The sequence below is a fragment of the Enoplosus armatus genome, chromosome 12 (assembly GCF_043641665.1).
Source record: "Enoplosus armatus isolate fEnoArm2 chromosome 12, fEnoArm2.hap1, whole genome shotgun sequence".
NCBI classification, from domain to species: Eukaryota; Metazoa; Chordata; class Actinopteri; order Centrarchiformes; family Enoplosidae; genus Enoplosus; species Enoplosus armatus.
Genome location: NC_092191.1, coordinates 17,747,675 through 17,765,190, shown reverse-complemented (window position 1 = coordinate 17,765,190; position 17,516 = coordinate 17,747,675). Strand labels below are relative to the sequence as shown.

At 43.2% G+C, this 17,516-nt stretch overlaps 1 protein-coding gene across 1 annotated transcript; it reads left to right on the top strand.

The window, feature by feature from the left end:
• The first annotated feature begins 6,945 nt into the window (after window positions 1-6,945).
• On the top strand, window positions 6,946-15,954 carry fhip2a (FHF complex subunit HOOK interacting protein 2). The gene is made up of 17 exons (XM_070916077.1): window positions 6,946-7,005; window positions 7,774-7,852; window positions 9,456-9,625; window positions 9,943-10,047; window positions 10,178-10,300; window positions 10,450-10,677; window positions 10,800-10,996; window positions 11,234-11,348; window positions 11,493-11,569; window positions 11,689-11,881; window positions 12,256-12,419; window positions 13,207-13,353; window positions 13,449-13,539; window positions 13,740-13,883; window positions 14,698-14,838; window positions 15,384-15,487; window positions 15,578-15,954. The coding sequence occupies exons 1-17, from the start codon at window positions 6,961-6,963 to the stop codon at window positions 15,687-15,689; spliced, it is 2,235 nt and encodes a 744-aa protein (XP_070772178.1). The 5' UTR covers window positions 6,946-6,960; the 3' UTR covers window positions 15,690-15,954.
• Window positions 15,955-17,516: the final 1,562 nt, after the last annotated feature.

Genomic DNA, 17,516 nt, shown 5'->3' with positions numbered 1-17,516 from the left:
GGTGCCCTGCTACCCTTCAACTGTCCCACAGAGAAGGGTGAAACACTGCGGGTAGACGTCGGCCAGTGTCGGGGTTCAGACCCCCTCTAAAATCCTGTCGCCTTTGGACATCAAGAACGCGGGGTGTTCATAGAGGCACGAAACGGAAACAAAGGAGCCGGAGCTTCACAGCAGCTCATCATAAAATCATGGCAATATCCAGTGAGATCCCCAGTGGAAACTGCTCCTGTTAGGGTCCCTCCACCTGTCACTTCAGAGATGCAGCAGATGTAAGAGTGCTGGCGTCCACCTTGAGGTGGAGACACTAAACTGCAGGCAGCAGGTATGACAAAGCGCTCCGCTGCAGGTAGAGCAGAGTGAGAAACAGGGAAAGAAGCTTACACTATGAGTGTCTTCAGCTCAACCAGCCTGGAGACTTAAGCAGCTTAGGGCTGACGTCGAGCCTATGATTATCTTCTGGGTGGGGTTAGGTAGCTCTACATCAAGTTGGTCCAGTGTAGGGTGGGAGTATCTATACCTAATGTGCACCCCAATCACCGCTCTGCTTATTCACTGTCTGTCCAATGAAGAGCTGAGATTCTGTCAGACCTTTCAAAAATGATTATGTTCACAAAGTGTGTTGTTCTGTGAATTCACTTTGCATTGGGCTCATGTACAGTACGACCAAATGGATGCATATCAGTGCACAGCATCACAGTGATCCAAGACATACTTTCAGGGCGGATTGCTTTGGGAGTCTGCCAGTCCTTTACAAGGTCAACAACCAGCAAGGTCATTCCAGCAGCCAACAATGCACAAACCCACTGTTAATCATCAGCAGAATCCTTCACAATAAAAGATGATGTGGAAACGCCAGCAGCGGCTCTCCATTATCCGTTGAAACACCGGGTATAGGATTTTGGAAGATGTAACTTAGTAAGAAGGCATGTTCTTAATTAAGTTTTTAATCTTCAGACCACCTAATGTTGGGACAAATTTGTTTCTGCAAGGAGTTCTTGACAAGCCAAGTCCATATAACCAACATCTAGCCATTGAATTTTTACAAGCACTCTTTCTTGAGTCAACGTTGCATTCACCTTCCTTGGAAATGTGAGTTTGGCATGAAGTGAATCTTGAGTCATGGACGTGTCCTGGTGGGAGGTGAAAAGATGGATGGTGCAGAGGGAGAATCTGAGCAAACTCCACAAAAACAAGATGCTCTGATACGTTTGAAGCCAAACGGAGAACATTATGTTTTTATGAAACCATAAAAAATTGCACTGCTAAGACAGGACTGTCTCTCACATACATACAGTAAAAACAGATGAACAACTAAAAGCAGAAACACAGAAAGACCTTCCATGATATCTGGTATTCATCAAACAGATAAGGCTAATCACAGCCATCTACTTTCTCCCACCAAATGAAATCAATCACTGAGGTACATAAGCATGATGAAAAGCACAGCAGACAATGACAAAGCACAATATCCTTTTAGTCTGGAGATGTTGGGCTTGGCCTGCACTTCAAATTTAATGATTTTCCTCTTTGTCTGAGAGGGTGCACAGAAACAGGATGGCAGGGTTATCTACTATTTACATCAATACAGTATTCAACTCATTTGACTTAATTCAGTTTCCGCTTCCAAGCACACCTTCATTCTCCCATTCAGAAAGCCGCTTCGTTCGTTCCAGAGAAAAGAGAAGTGTGATTGTGAGGTATAAGCAAAAAGACGTGCACTTTTACACCCACACATGCAGACACATGGACCTGAGAGTAACTAAGGACATGCTATTCTGCTGCAGTGAGGCACTGCCCTCCAATTGTCATCCACTCTGTGGTAGCTCTGACACAACTGCCCACACACTCGTAAATCAACACATTCATGCTCAGAAAACAAGGCTGCTGTGGCTGCGCACAGGAAAATCTACATCGCTCACAGAATCCATCCCTAACATTTTCACAGCCTCTGCCGTTTCTGCATCCTGCTCCACGCTAGAAGAAACACACCCCCCTCCTCTTCATCTGTTTTTCCCCCTGTCTTACCATCCAGTCCGAAGCAGGAGGTGATTTTTTGGGCGTAGTTGCAGAGCCCATCGTAGCCGGGCTCCTGCCACACGGTATCTCTCTCCCCCATCTCTACACACTCCCACACACACTGTCCCGTCCAGCAGCGCTTTTACTCCTTCCCCTGCTCATCAATTATTCAGGCTTTTGCCAGGACACATGCATGCGCGCGCACAGCAACCCTCATATTCACACATACAGTCCACACACACACACACACACACACACACACACACACACACACACAGACAGAGAAAAGTGCTGATGCAGAGGGTCGTGCTGTTGGAGCATGAGCAGCCCTCTCCAGTGGTCAGATAAGGGGGAGGCATCAGATTGTGTTACTGCAGAGTGGAGCCGAGCCTCCTTTCCCATCCACCATTGATCATCCAGATTACACCGCAGTGTAACAGGTACGGTGTGCAGGACGTGCTAACCCTGCTCAAGATGAAGGGCGGGGCGAAGAGGGAGGTCAGAGCAGGGCAGAACTGGAGATGTACCAGGTATCGGGGGGGGAGGGGGCTTTCTTAGCTGGTAGTCACTTAAAGCTAAACAGACATCCAAATGCAATGATTACTTTCAGATCTGATTACTGGAAAAGAACAAGAGTCGAGCCAGGAACAAAAGAGGGAAGCATGGATCCTAGAGTAAAGTTACAGGCTGACATAACTCTTTATGACTTACATTCATGCTACAACGTATAATAAGAAGTAGCACTGATGTGTGCAAATTACATGGAAATAAGTTATGATTTAACAAAATAATGTTTTTCTTCATATTGATTATGATCACAGACCTAAAATCTTTAATACTGAAACCTTGTAAGCTGTGATTCATGTTGCTGGTATTTAGTTGGAAATGTCATTATGGAGGGGAAAACCTCACTTCAGCACACTTTACTACTTTACTACAATGCCTTCAAAGAGGTCCATACAATCATGTATAAAATATGACATGCCATCTTATGCAACGGCCCAGGAGTAGTAGAAAACTGAATGAACAACACGGGCCCACACACGTGAGCACTCTGCCGTCCAACATGTTGTTTTAAGATTCTACAGTGGAGCTGAGACAAATGGGTTAAATAGACCACGATGAACAATACATTCCCCACAAGTGAAAAGCCAACCAAAACAGTGGAGAATCAATGGTAGCAGAACAGCCAGCTATAAAAATAAATGAAGAGATTATGCAAAATGGCATAACTGTGGTAGGTTTTGAGGTGATTTCCCAGACCGAGAGGGAGAATGTGCTGTAGATGGAGGAATTTGATAGGAAACGCCCTCAAATGCCACTACCGATGGGGACCTTGAACAATGCACTTAACCCCCAGTTGCTCTGGTCGAACTGCTCACTGGCCATCAGTGGCAGACTCACCGAGCAGCTCACAGGTAGGAATGAACGTGAAAGCATGAACTACTTGAAATAACATACAGTATGTGCTCTGTCAACATCCCCAGGATAATGGTTTTATTTTAAAATGTTATGACATCCTAGACAAAAGAAAAGGCCCAGATAGAGCAGTCTGCCCCCAAGGGTGTATTATAAGGTGGGGTGACTAATGGAAGGGCATCACTACCAAGGTAAAAGCTGATGGCCTTGTGCTGATAACAGGGGCGGGGGGGTGGGAGACTACTAGACTGAGAGGACAGTAATGGCTGATGCTTGCTGGACAACCCGGGGTGGGGGTGGGGGGGGTCATTTCTTAACTTCCTGTTTCTCTGGGAAGAAAAATGTTTCAATTAGCTGACACATTTTAGATCCCGCCTATAGATTTCTGGATGTTAGAATATATAGAATGATACAGTCAGAGGTCAACAATATAGGCCGAGCCTGCAACTATATATTGACACCTTGAACATAAAGGGGGATCAGGGGTAATGTGCATTCATTCCAGTAATCAACATTAGGGCCACAACTAACAATTATTTTCATTTTTGATTAATCCGCCAATTGTTTTCTCGATTAACCCTCTATAAAATGTCAGAAAATGATCAATTTCTAAAGTCTTCAAATAGATTTTAAAAAATGTTACGTCTTCAAATTGCTTGTCCACAACCCTGAGATATTACGTTTACTATCACATATGACAAAGAAACGCAGCAAATCCTCACAGTTGGGAAGCTGGAAATGGAAAACGTGGCATTTTGCTTGAAAAATGACTAAAACATTGAATCGATGATCAAAATAGTTTCCCATTCAGTTTCTGTTGATCGGCTAATCAATTAGACATTTCAAACATGGAACAAATCCCTCAAAACATTTTGACTGCCCAAAACTTATTGGGACGTGCATGCAGATTCTCTACAAAGTGTAGGGAGAAAATATATTTCCACAATCCAAAACATATTCTGAATTATTATCTATACAAAAATACTTTATGTCCTCTGAAACATGGTGCTTGTGTCAATGTTCCCGGCTTATTCTGGGATCATAAATGAATAGCCTACGCAGAACCTAACCAACACAGAGATAATTGGCACCTCACAGTCGCCCAACTGGGTGCAGGGTAGTTACTTCTCATGAATAATGATTGGCTGTTTGCAGGGGTTTAAGCGTGCTAATCAGATCTATGGACCACAGAGGGGCTGTCAAGCAGTGGGCTCTGAGCTCCATCGATCTCCACCAGCAGCCATGGAGGACTGATACAGTAGACCACATCATGAGGGGGGTGTTCAAAGCCATCCAGCTACATAGACTCAGCCATATAGAGCCTGAAGGGGAGTGACATACTGTACAGCTTGAGCCTCTTTAGAAAAGGTTGTTTTACACTAACAGGATCAGACCCATCATGATGAATCCAACGGCAGATTTAATATAACATAATAACCTTGAGGTCACGTTAATACTGCAACTACTCTGCTTCTATCCAGCTCTCAATCAGGCAGTCAGACCATCTGATCACAACCTACAGCAGGAGCAGCTGGATGGAGGCTCTTTATCTCTTCTGCCAGAGAACACAAAGTCACCTGATGCAAATCCAGGAAAGGCACAAAGGTCCACCTGATGGCAACAAACATGTCCCGCCTGCACCGTCTGCAGGTATCAGTTGTTTCATGCTGAGCAAGAAATGAAAACATGTTCTCAACTCCGACCGGTTGAGATTGTTGCACATGCGTGATACAGTTGTTGCTTTTTCCAAAAAGGTGGTACTTTTTGTCACCTCACCTGCTCATTTCACCTTCAAATTTCACTATGCAATTTTCATTGTATCACAACCAGTCATTTAAGAATGCACATCATATGCCACCAGTCGTCCATCAGCAGCTTTCATTTAGGCAACAATTAGGGCGTGTGCAGCCTTTAACTAATGACATGCACCATCCCTGATTAAAGATAATATCAAATGTCAAAGGAAACAGCAATCAGAGCTCATTACCACAGCTGGGGTGGTGTGATCTGTTCACAGGCTGTAGCAGAGTGCAAAGTGTTCATATCAACAGAATAAGTTGTAGGCTGTCTACAAAGGGCTGCAGCAGTGGCAGCTGGAGTTTCAGCTATGCACCGGTGTAACCTACTTACAGCAACGCTGTCATTATCACAGACGACGCCAATGGGCTCTCTTCCCCGTTGCATCCATCCCTGAACCAAGACCCCCCCCCCCCTCCACACACACACACACACACACACACACACACACACCTCTCACACACACACACACACACACACACACACACCTCCTCCCCCAACATTAAGAGACTTTTTTTCCTCTGTATGTGTTGTTATGAAGGCTTCTGCGGCAAAAGATACTCACCTCTAGCAGACATGCCCGGTAGGTAGAGCCTCTCTTTCTTTGCCGAGATTAACAGGAGGAGATGCCCCGGTGCAGCTTTGAAGGAGGGAAAAAGACCGGTTGACAGCCTGATATTATGTGTACTTTAAGTTTTTGGCTGCCATTTAGTGGGATTAAACGCAGGGGAAACATACAGCCTGCGATTTGGTAGACTAGATTAGACTGCGCGATGGAGAGAGCACTTTCCAGCGACAGGGCGTGTCCTGGATCAGACAGCATCCTTCTTATTTTCCAACAACTTTATGTCCATATTTGAACATAATGTCATAGAATTACGGAGCAATAAATTAAATCATTCTTCAAATTCCTTTCCTGCAGCTGCTGTCGGGTCACCTGAACGTTAAGCCGGCCAGCCTACTTTCTGTCTGGGATGACTGTGCCGTTCCGGACGCGGCAGTTGAGCTAAATCATAAAGTTGACAGGCGCTCTGGAGCAGTGGATGTTGTTTTTCATTTTTCCCCCCATTAATCCGGCTACTTTAAGGAATATATTCGGCAATCTCTTCATCACGTGGGCTCCTCAACTTTATCCTAAAAGCAGTGTCACTTTAAGCGAGCAGAACCTCGACACTATTTCAGAGAAATGGCCCACGTCAGTGCATTATGTTGGAGCACAATCAATTGATTAAACAGTTTTTCCATATAGACCTAAGCTATATCTATATCGGAATTCCATAGTTGCTTTTTTTATTTGAAGTGGACTTATTGATTGTTGTTTCCAAGCTGAAAATATTGATCATCGTCCCTCATTGTATGTATTGGTTGCTGTCTTCATTTGTATGCATTGATCGTTGTCAGTAGCCTAATGATGAGCCTGAGTCTTGTGTGCCTGCGCCCCCTGGTGGGTTAAAACAGTAGCGTTTGGCGAGGGAAGTGCCACCGTGTCCAAAGTGAGCATACGTTACTTGAGTCTGTAGACGTCTTGTTTACAGTGGCTGTGCCAGGCCTTTGAGGTCTTGTGGGGGCAAGCAACGTGTTACGGTTTTATTGCTTACATTTATTCTTTCGTTACAAGGGTCATTATATGAAACCTCCAATCTGGATCGAGGCGGTAGCAACAGGAAGAAGAAGATAGAGGAATTCTCTAGGTCTTCTCGGGAGAAAATAGTCCAGTCGAAGAACAAAATGTTCTCCAAATTTACGTCCATTCTCCAGCACGCTGTGGAAGCGGTGAGTTTTTTTTAAAATCAAAAGCAGATATTTATCCATCGGCTTGCTTTTGTGTATCGTCTGCTTTGGTTGAAAGGGGCCTTTGGTCCCCCAGACATGAAATATAACGTCAGCATTAGGGATACGTTGCTAACTAGCGAGCTAACTAATTAGCATAAGCTAATGTTAGCGTTTTATGTTTGTGCTGTCAGTTTGTTTGTTCTGGTCAGCGATAGTATTCTAGTGGATGTGCTTATTTGTCTGCTTGTTTACGTTACTAACTAGCATATTCAAGCAAGTCATCTGTGTTGAAGGTAGTTTAGCAAGCTGAGCTAGTTAGCCGCTAATGTGAGCTGATAATAGCTTCAAGAAGCTAAGCTAATGCCGTAGCTGGCTAATTTGTTTCAAACGGCTTCTTATGATAAGGAGTGGTGACGACATGATTGGACATCCTTGTTTGATGTTGTGCAAACGTTTTAACGTTATTATTAAAGGGTTAGTTTGTGGGTTGTCTCAGCTTTTATGAAAATCTTAACGTTACACGTTAGCCAGCCAGCTAGCGTTAACTAGCTAGAAACCAGTAGTAACCTGCCTGAAACCTGTTCTCAAGCTGCTTCATGTTAAGGGTTTCAACAAATAGACTGGCCCAAAGTGAATACTTCTGACTTCAGGCATACATGTTAGTTAATAGGGAAACGTCATGTTGCCATGATGATTAGTGGTGTGTCTCTCTGGGCCTCCAGTATAAACATATACAACATGCTTATGTTTGCCACTTTTCTTTTTCAGCTTGCCCCATCGCTGCCCTTGCAGGAGGACTTTGTCTATCACTGGAAGGCCATTACACATTATTACATTGAGACTTCTGGTAAGAAAAGTCTGAAAGAATAAGTCAACACCTGTTATAGTCATGATGTCCCCAGAAGCAGATTGACTATTGTGCAGGTTGCCTTCACAGTTGTTGATGTCTTTTGTACTGGTGACACCAGTCTAAAGTTTGAGTACAATGGCAGGAAACTAGGCTTGTTCATACTGTATGTAACAGTGTTATTGTTACAGACAATGATATATTCACTGTATGTATCCACATATTATTGCCAATATTTTAAAAGATGATAAGTGAACTTTACAACTTACCAGATCCAAAAGAGTTGCCTTAAACTTGCTTTATTTAAAAGCATGCAAATGGCAGCATTTTTAAGCATAACCGGCTAACATTTCATTTTTTTCCTCAACATATACTTTGTCAGTGTATCACCACTGTAGACAAAATGAACACAGGCAGTGCAAAGGGAACATTTATAAAGAAAATCCAAATGAAAGGGCATAAAAGTGAAGTATGCAGGGAATGCCAAGCTGGTTGAGTTTGCAATAGACTTCAACAACTCTGTCTGGACCAAAGCAGCTCTGCATCTGTGTCAGGTTGCATCTAAGATGCACTTGGTGGTTAAACGTCTGCTTGAACTACTGATGTCTAGTTTCTGTGTATTTTGGGCCAGGAAAGTCTCCTTCTCTTATTCTTCACTCTAAGCAACAGCTTCTTTTCAGCAATTCTCCGAGTTAGGCCAGTTTAACAAAATGTACTCTGAACAGCTGATGGGGGATTATCTATCCTTCGAGTGTTATGTAGCTGAGCTGGTTTTCAAGGGCATTTAATCACTGGTTTTGCAGACTCGTGACTTAACTGAACTTCTAAGCAGCCAGACCTTCATCAGTCTGCATGATTACTAATTTAAGGAATTATTTCCTCATCATTTTGATGAAAGCTGTTGTGCTGATTTATCTTACAAATGATCACAGTCTGTCGTTACTGACCATATTTTTTGGCATGCATGGTTTGTTACATTCAGCATGACATACAAGTGTGTATCATACCTTGCTATTGAAGTAATGGATCCACACCTGTTAACTAGTGCATAATAACAAACAAGATGTGGCCCACCATGCGCAATATCGCCTATTCATTATTATTTGCCAGCAGTCAAGATCCCTTCATGTACTGGCCTAAGCTAATGTCGATGCACAGACTGTTGTCAATAACTCGCTACTTTCTGCATGTGCTTCACAATAAATGTGTTTATATGTAAAACCAGTGATGGGATTTTACTGTGAAGCCCCCAAGGAAAGTGTTTTCAATGCCCGTCAGATTAGCTAGTGCTACCAAAATTTTGCAAAGATGAAATTTTGCAATGCACGAAAAGGTAGATCAGAAGATAACATGGACTGCGTTACATCTTATGAGTAACAATAAACTTTTTGCTACTGGATTAAAGGGAACGCTACACAAGTGCATGTTTTCTTTGTGAACAGAAAGGAAAAAACTTGCTGAAGTGGTTAGATGAAGGGTGCAGAAGCTTTTTACACTTCAGGCAAAACTCAAACTTCCCACATGCAGTGAAGATGAGCAAGGCCTTTTCCCTTATGTTCATATCTTGGAGGTTCTGACATGTTTCTGTGTTCTCCCCTGTTAGATGACAAAGCTCCAGTTACAGACACCAACATCCCATCCCACCTGGAACAGATGCTGGACATCCTGACCCAGGAGGAAGGGGAGAGGGAGTCTGGAGAGACAGGACCCTGCATGGAGTATCTCCTACATCATAAGATCCTGGAGACTCTCTACACCTTGGGCAAGGCAGATGTAAGGCAGTCATGCTTTGGTAACTACATGAACGATACCTCCAGGAAAATATACATATCAAGATATGGGACTTATATATGTAGGTTGACGGAGGTTGGGAAATAATGGAGGTTGGGGGGTGGGGGGCGGCTGGACACAGCACTGAATGTGCAATAATCTGCAGTATGACGGTGATTGTATGCTATTATATGATTTTGTTAGACTCCCCAATGAACCTGTACTGTGAGCTGCATTTCTACGCAGGTTGGGGACACGTCTATTTTGGTGGAACACCCAAATAAATTCTAACATATTCTGTTTGTATGGTTTCCCATCAGTGTCCTCCGGGCATGAAGCAGCAGGTGCTTACCTTCTACACAAAGCTGCTAGCACACATTCATCAACCTCTCCTGCCACACATCAATGTCCACAGACCTGTACAGGTGAGAAGTGATGCAGTCTGGATTTAAGTGTGTTTTTGACAGTCCTTTTCCTCAAAGTGGTCCGCTGCCTGACAGGTTATGTAACATATTCGTAACTTCTCTCTCTGCGGCTGTGACATTCCTCTGTCAGAAACTGATCCGTCTGTGTGGGGAGGTGCTGGCTGCTCCTACAGAAAATGAAGAGATTCAGTTCCTCTGTATAGTCTGTGCCAAACTGAAGCAGGACCCGTACCTTGTCAACTTCTTCCTTGAGGTGAGTTGTTATGACACCAGGGAGAAAAAAAGTTGAGCAGCACATTCATAAATATTAATCCGTATATATTTCTAGCAAAAGTAAAAGCCTTGCAGGATTTTTAAGCACATAGTTGAGAGAATATCTCTTATTTGTGATGTTATTTGCAGAACAAGTCAAAGAGACCTGAGACGAAGAGTTCTGGAGGGACAGAGGTGGTGACAGAAAATGTGTTGGCTCCAGACACTGGTCAGTCTCTGGCAGAGGAACAGGCTAACCGCCCAGAGGAGCCACAGGCTGCTGCAGCTGCTGCCTCCACCTCCAGTCCGACCACGAACAATAATAACAACAACAATTACAATCTCGTCACTTCCCTGCTCAACCTCACAAAGAGCCCTGTAAGTAATCCCCATGCAAGGACTTTTGGGTGAATTCCTGCAAGTTACATATGTAATGTCTTTTTCTCTGTTTGAGTTGAACGTTTGTATTCATGAGTTTTATCCATTTCTCCCCTACTCAGGATGGCAGGATAGTGGTGAAGGCATGTGAGGGCCTGATGCTGCTGGTCAGTTTACCAGAGCCTGCAGCTGCCAAGTGTTTAACTGAGAACACTGAGCTCTGTGAACTTCTGACTGATCGGCTGGTCTCCTTCTATAAAGCCCTGCCACAGTCCATAGACCCCTTGGACATTGAGACAGTGGAGTCAGTCAACTGGGGGTACAGTTCTTTCTAGTGTTTACTGTCTATAACCACATATTTAATAACATGTAGGTGTTTCCAAGTTTTGTGACTTGTAAACACCACTTGGATTCAATTCTGTCATCTGAAGTTTTGATGTAATATGACTTAGCAGGTATCTATAAATAGCATCCTCTGTGAAATGCTATTTTCAGTGGATAAATTGGAAGAGTTGTCTCAAACATTTAATATTTTCTCTCTCTCTCTTTATTTCAGTCTGGATGTATATAACCTGAAGGAGGATGCTGCTGTCTTCACAGGGAAGAGGGCTCTCATCTCCTTCCTGTCCTGGCTAGATTACTGTGACCAGCTCATCAAGGAGGCTCAGAAGGTCCTTAACCAATGCTGACTCACTGTGTTTTGATGTGTCATACAGTAGTCAGAATAAAAGAATTTCTCTACAAAGAATTTGTTTTTGTATCTGAAAGCCTCAGAAGGCTGAACTACATTTTTGTTTTTCTTCCCTGTCTTCCAGTCAGCAGCTGCAGTGATGGCAAAAGCAGTGAGAGAAAGATTCTTTGTGTCTGTTATGGAGCCGCAGCTTATGCAGACGTAAGTCTTGCTCTGAATCATCAATCTATCATCCTTTATTGAAATTCGTAGTCCTATCTTAGCGTGTTGTGTGTCGTGACTGCTCATTAACACACGTGTGTTGTTGTGGGTGCACATAGGTCTGAGGTGGGAATCCTGACCTCCACAGCTCTGCTGAACAGGATCATCAGGCAGGTGACATCAGAGGCTCTGCTGCAGGAGATGGTTTACTTCCTGCTGGGAGAGGAGAGTGAGCCAGAGACTCCAGCTACTATCGCTCAGACTCCACTCAGACACAGACTCATCGAGCACTGTGACCACCTGTCAGACGAGGTTCTTATCTCATAATTATTATCGTTATTATTATTATTATTATTCAGGACGCACCCAGCCTGCTGATGAATGTAACTCTAACATCATTAATGTCTGGCTGATCAGACTCTTTCAGGCCTTTTTATTACATCCTTTCTTTCTTTTTACCTCGTTCAATATTCAAAAGTACAAATGGCCATCTGCCCTTTCAGTGAATCATGTGATCCACCAAAAGCACATGAATTTGAATTAGTATCTGACAGCCGTCAGAGACACAAAAGAGACATGAATCATCTCTCTGATGTTTGAAACAGCCACTGCCTACTTTGTTTGTCAGTGAACAAATACTTGTTATTGGGTTTATAGTGGCCTCATTCCTCCTTCTGCGTCCCCAGATCAGCATCATGACACTGCGGCTATTTGAGCAGCTGATCCAGAAGCCCAACCAGCACATCCTCCACAGCTTGGTGCTGCGTAGCCTGGAAGAGAGGAACTACCTGGAGAACAAACCGCAGGAGGAGCGGGAGCCCCTGGAGAACGGGCAGCCCCATGACGCCGTGTAAGGACCTGCCGCTGACGTTTGACCTCCCCTGAGCTGTCTTTGAAATTCTGGGAAATCATCTGCTCAAACACACACCAGTGGAAATAAAGTGAATGTATCAACTAGCTGTGTTTTTCAGACATGCCACCAATTCAACTAAACCGTTTCTTATTGTGTGCTTCAATTGATGGGAATCTTTTTAAACCATGGTTGGTGGCCAGCCACTGATAACTTTAAATGATCAGTTCTGGGAGATTGATGCATAATGAGCAATGAGCTTGCTTGTTTATTGATATTGTTTAATATGTTCTATTAGTTGTCATGCAAAGGAATTAAGTCACCAGATGTAGCACTGTAATACTGTGTTTACATCATATGACATGGTCATATTGTTTGGGTGGGGTGAGGGTGAGATGAGCTGAAGAATGTCAGTGGCTGTTGTATATCTACAGACATAAAGTAAACATACTTCCAGATACATTACATGCTTCTATTTTTCGCAGCGTCCAAGTAGAACTGCATCTCTATGTAGGCATTCGTTCACTTCCCACATTACACAACAGAACTGGAAGCTGCCGTGCAAGCCCAAAGAGCCCAAAAAACTAATGTGTGTGTTTTTATATATAAATATATAAACTTTTAACTGCACACAAAAACACTGACGCATTTCTCCATACCAGAATGGAAATGCATAAATCTAGATGAAAAGTCAACATCTTTTGTTACCACTTCAGTAGCGCTGATCAAAATCTGATCCTGTCTCATAAATATAAACACTTTGTAATGATCTGTGTTCCATCTGCAGAGACCTTGAGGAGGATCCACTGTTTGGTGATGACCCCTCCCCAGAGAGCAGGCTGTCTGGCTCTGATTGGCTCAGCTCCTCTCCACCGCAGAGTCCCGACCACTCAAAGTCTGACGGGAAGACGGAGGTCCACAAGATTGTCAACAGGTACACAGTCTGCTCATGAGGGAACATACAATATGTGGACTCCCTCAGTCTTTAAAAAACTGAACTGTTCAATTCAACAATTCTGTTGGCTGCAGTTTCCTGTGTTTGGTGCCCGATGAAGCGAAGTCCTCGTATCAGGTTGAAGGCACAGGCTATGACACCTACCTCAGAGATGCACACAGACAGGTAAGGCTCATTCTACAGTATGTCTTGAGATACACTGGACAAAGAATAACAGAGTGAACATTCTGCTTTAGTGTTTCTTCCTAGGTCTTTCAGCATTAAATTAATTGCTGAGGCCAGTCCTTGTGTACTGTTGCTCATCACTTTTCTTCTGTCCTCACTAGTAGAGCAGATACTAAGTGTAGATGAATTGTTCTCCTCAGTTCAGGGACTACTGTGGGGTCTGCCAGCGGTGGGAATGGAGGGGAACTCCAAAGCCTTTTGAGAAGTGTAACTTGGACATCCCATTCTTCGAGGGCCACTTCCTCAAGGTTCTCTTCGACAGGATGGGTCGCATCCTGGATCAGGTCAGTTTGATCCAGCATATAGTAAACATCTGTAGTAATACTGGCATCATTCAGAACAGCTGCATGCTTTAGCGGTGAAATAGCAGGACCACCCACAGTATAAGTGTTCTTTGGAAATCACAAATGCAGCTTTGGTTGTAATCAAAGCTAAACAGCCATTGAGTTAAAGGAAACACACAGACCTAATGAATTACAAAATCATCTTAAATGGCAAGTTTGCCAGGCAAGGTTCTGTGGGGTAAATCCTAAACTGGTTAATCTAGCTGGACATGTGCTATCAGATTCCAGTGAACAAATTAAGTGTTTTGCATGCAAATGGGCACAAAATGTTATTTAAGGTCAAACTAAGTAAGATAAGTTAAATCGATTTTCACTCAGATTGAATGCACCCAAAAGTTATTTCTTGCTGCAGTGTATCATAAATGAGGTCCTCTAATGGAAAGTGGGGAGAAAAGCTGCAGCTGATTATGCAAATACAATAAAAAAAAAAAAAAAAACAACTAATGAGCTCTCGCCATAAACTCATTTGACAAATGATGTTAGAAGGGACTTGTGAAGATGACTAATAGAGTTTCAGCGGCAAAATGTACTTTCTGGCAGCTCATGGGTTTCTTGTAGGTGTTAGCAAATCAGATCTGAAAGGGAGTGCAGTGTTAATTGATGAGTCTGTCATTAAAATCTTCTGACTACTGTCACACTTTGTGCTATTTACTCATACCTGTTTTTCTACACACACATTGTAGAAATAAAATGTAGCACATCTTCAGTTCACTTCCTGTGTGGTTTTATATCTGAAGTCCTCTCTCTCCACCAGCCCTACGATGTGAACCTACAGGTGACCGCTGTGCTCTCCAAGCTGTCTTTGTTACCACACCCCCACTTGCATGAGTACCTGCTGGACCCTTACATCAACCTGGCCCCCGGCTGCAGGTCTCTGTTCTCCGTCATCGTCAGGGTAAGACTCCTGTCTAGATGATACAGTGGGTATCTTATCCAATAGTGATAGCAGACGCTGCGCTGTCCAAAGCTTACAATCACTGTTATTTGGGGACTCCAGCTTGTCTTGATTGATTTGTTATGTGTATGTGTTGTTATGTATCTTGTTATGTGTAGCATCTTGACATGTTTGATGTTGGATTTTAACAGATAATCATGTTTGAGACATTGTTGGCCTCCATCTCATGAAGAGTTCCTCTTGCTATTGCACTTGCTGTCATTATTATATAATGAGTGAGCATGCTGCTACTCAACCTGCTTCTTCCTGTTCTGTTCTGGTAATCACTCCGTTTCTTTGAATTCTCTCCCAGTAGCACTTTAGAGGCTGATGGAAGCAGCTAATTTTCTTGTTGATGGTCTTGTTTGTTTATGATAATTACAGTAATGTCAAGTGTATGTAGTAATGATTTACAGCATCTTTTTACCCAGGGATGGCAGCATTGTTTTGGTAATTGCTTTGTGTGTGTGTGTGTGTGTGTGTGTGTGTGTGTGTGTGTGTGTTAGGTGGTAGGAGATCTCATGTTGAGGATCCAGCGCATTCCAGACTTCACACCCAAACTGCTGCTCGTGAGGAAGAGATTATTAGGTCTAGAGCCAGAGGGCATCACGTACGTACTTCCACGTGGTTCTGTGCTCTTATCTTCTGAGTTGACGTTTTGGAAGACACTTCTCACCTCTCTTGTCCTTTTTTCCTGTAGTATCGACCACATGACTCTGCTGGAGGGGGTGATCGTTCTGGAGGAGTTCTGTAAAGAGCTGGCAGCCATCGCCTTCGTCAAATACCACGCAGCTGCCTCCTCCTCGCCGTAATTTTCCCGCTGCTCGTCCATCTGCCTTGGCCGGGCAGACAGGTCAGGATTAAAGGTGCACTGGTGCCGGCGGCACAGGGTCGGCAAAACATTACCACTGACTGCTCGTCCCTGCTAGACTGTTAAATCCCACACAGACGGGTTTCATCACTCCCCCTCTTCTGGCCTCTCGGGCTCCACCATAACAAAAGTCTTTGGTCTTGTTTTTGAGCAGGTCAGAGCACAGACACTGCCCAGCCAGCAGAGGTATAAGAGGAGGAGGATAGAGGTCGAGGTGCAGAGAGATGGTCACTGGACTTTTTTCAGCCTCTGCATTTTATCTCACTACCCCCCCCCCCCCCCCCCCACCATCTTTTTGTCTCACCAGCCAAAAGATGATAGCCCTGTAATTATTATATCAAGGAGAAAAGATGTTTGTCTATTTATTTTCTGTCCAGTTATCGCCCATTTGTAAACGTCATTGCCTTAGTGTGGAATCGCACCTTTCAGTTGCAGAAGATCTCACATTTTATATGCCAAGTCCTCTTATTTATTTGTTTGCTTTCAGGTTGCCTTTTTAACTAATGTCATATTAAGATGAAATGAGTTTAAAACGATCAAAGTAAGGACTGACCAAGCAGATGCTGTTAATTTCATTTGCTTTCCTAAGTTTGTCTTTAAGTGCTCGTGCTCGCAAAGCTCATCTGTTACCACCGTCACCCAAAGACGCCACCATCCATCACATTTTGTCAAACGAATGATGGTGAATTTAGCAAATGATGTGAATTTGCACACAGATGTCATTGCATTGTACTCGTTACATTATTCAAGTTCGTTCATGCTTTGTGTTTGTTTGGTTGGCTTTTAGGAAATGCCATGTTGGCATTTGTGGGAAGAGACATCTTGTTTTTGATTCCACATTAGTTTTGGAGAATTGTTGTTCTCCAAACCCAGCGTTGCTTCTTCTAACACATCAGTGTTTATTTTATCCAAGGGATACTGTCTTATTGTGTTTTACACCATTAATAATCCTCAATAATTACTTTACTCAATTGATGGGAGGGATGCAGAGGAGAAAACCTCTTGATTTTATTGACCAGTGTCTTAAATACACCATTAACTTTGGACACACTGAAGCTTCCAGCAGTGGTTCCTAACCTTTTATTGGCTTCTGATCCCTAAAACAAAGCTTTGTCTACTGGGTTGTGTACGTCTGCAAGTTCAACCAATATGTGATTCTAACTTTATACCTCAAAACTTTTATTGAAGTTATCCAATAATTCATAAGAAAAAAAGATTTGAAGAAAGCCTGAAAAAGAAACAATTTTGTAGCAAAAGTACATCCTCCTCCGATATTGTTGATCATCTCGCAACCCCTTACATTCTGGACACCACTGGCTAACAGTATCCTAAGAGCTCCCTCATAGGTTACCATGACTTCCTATGAGGTGTTGCGTTTACTAGCAGTATTACCTTTCCATGCTCTTGAATGATCGCAGTGCTGTGCATTGTTGGAACGGGTTGTTTGGTTGTATATTGCCTGGATACCTCCGGAGGGTAAAGTCTCACCTCACGGATCAGTGATACATTACATAAGATGTTAGTGAGTCTAAATCAAGATGCTACTTAATATAACTTTTGGTTCTTGTGTGAATGTTTCCATGATTGCTAAGCGTGTTTGGCGAAGAGTTTGTTTATGTGTGAGTGTAATGATTTCTTATTGTCATTCATTGAAGCTATGAGTCTTGTTTTCTTTTCTCCCCCTCTTTATTCTGCTCCCATCTCAAACCTATCACTCGAGCACCTAAACTACATTATGCAACTGCTTGCATGGAAACAGATTTGCACA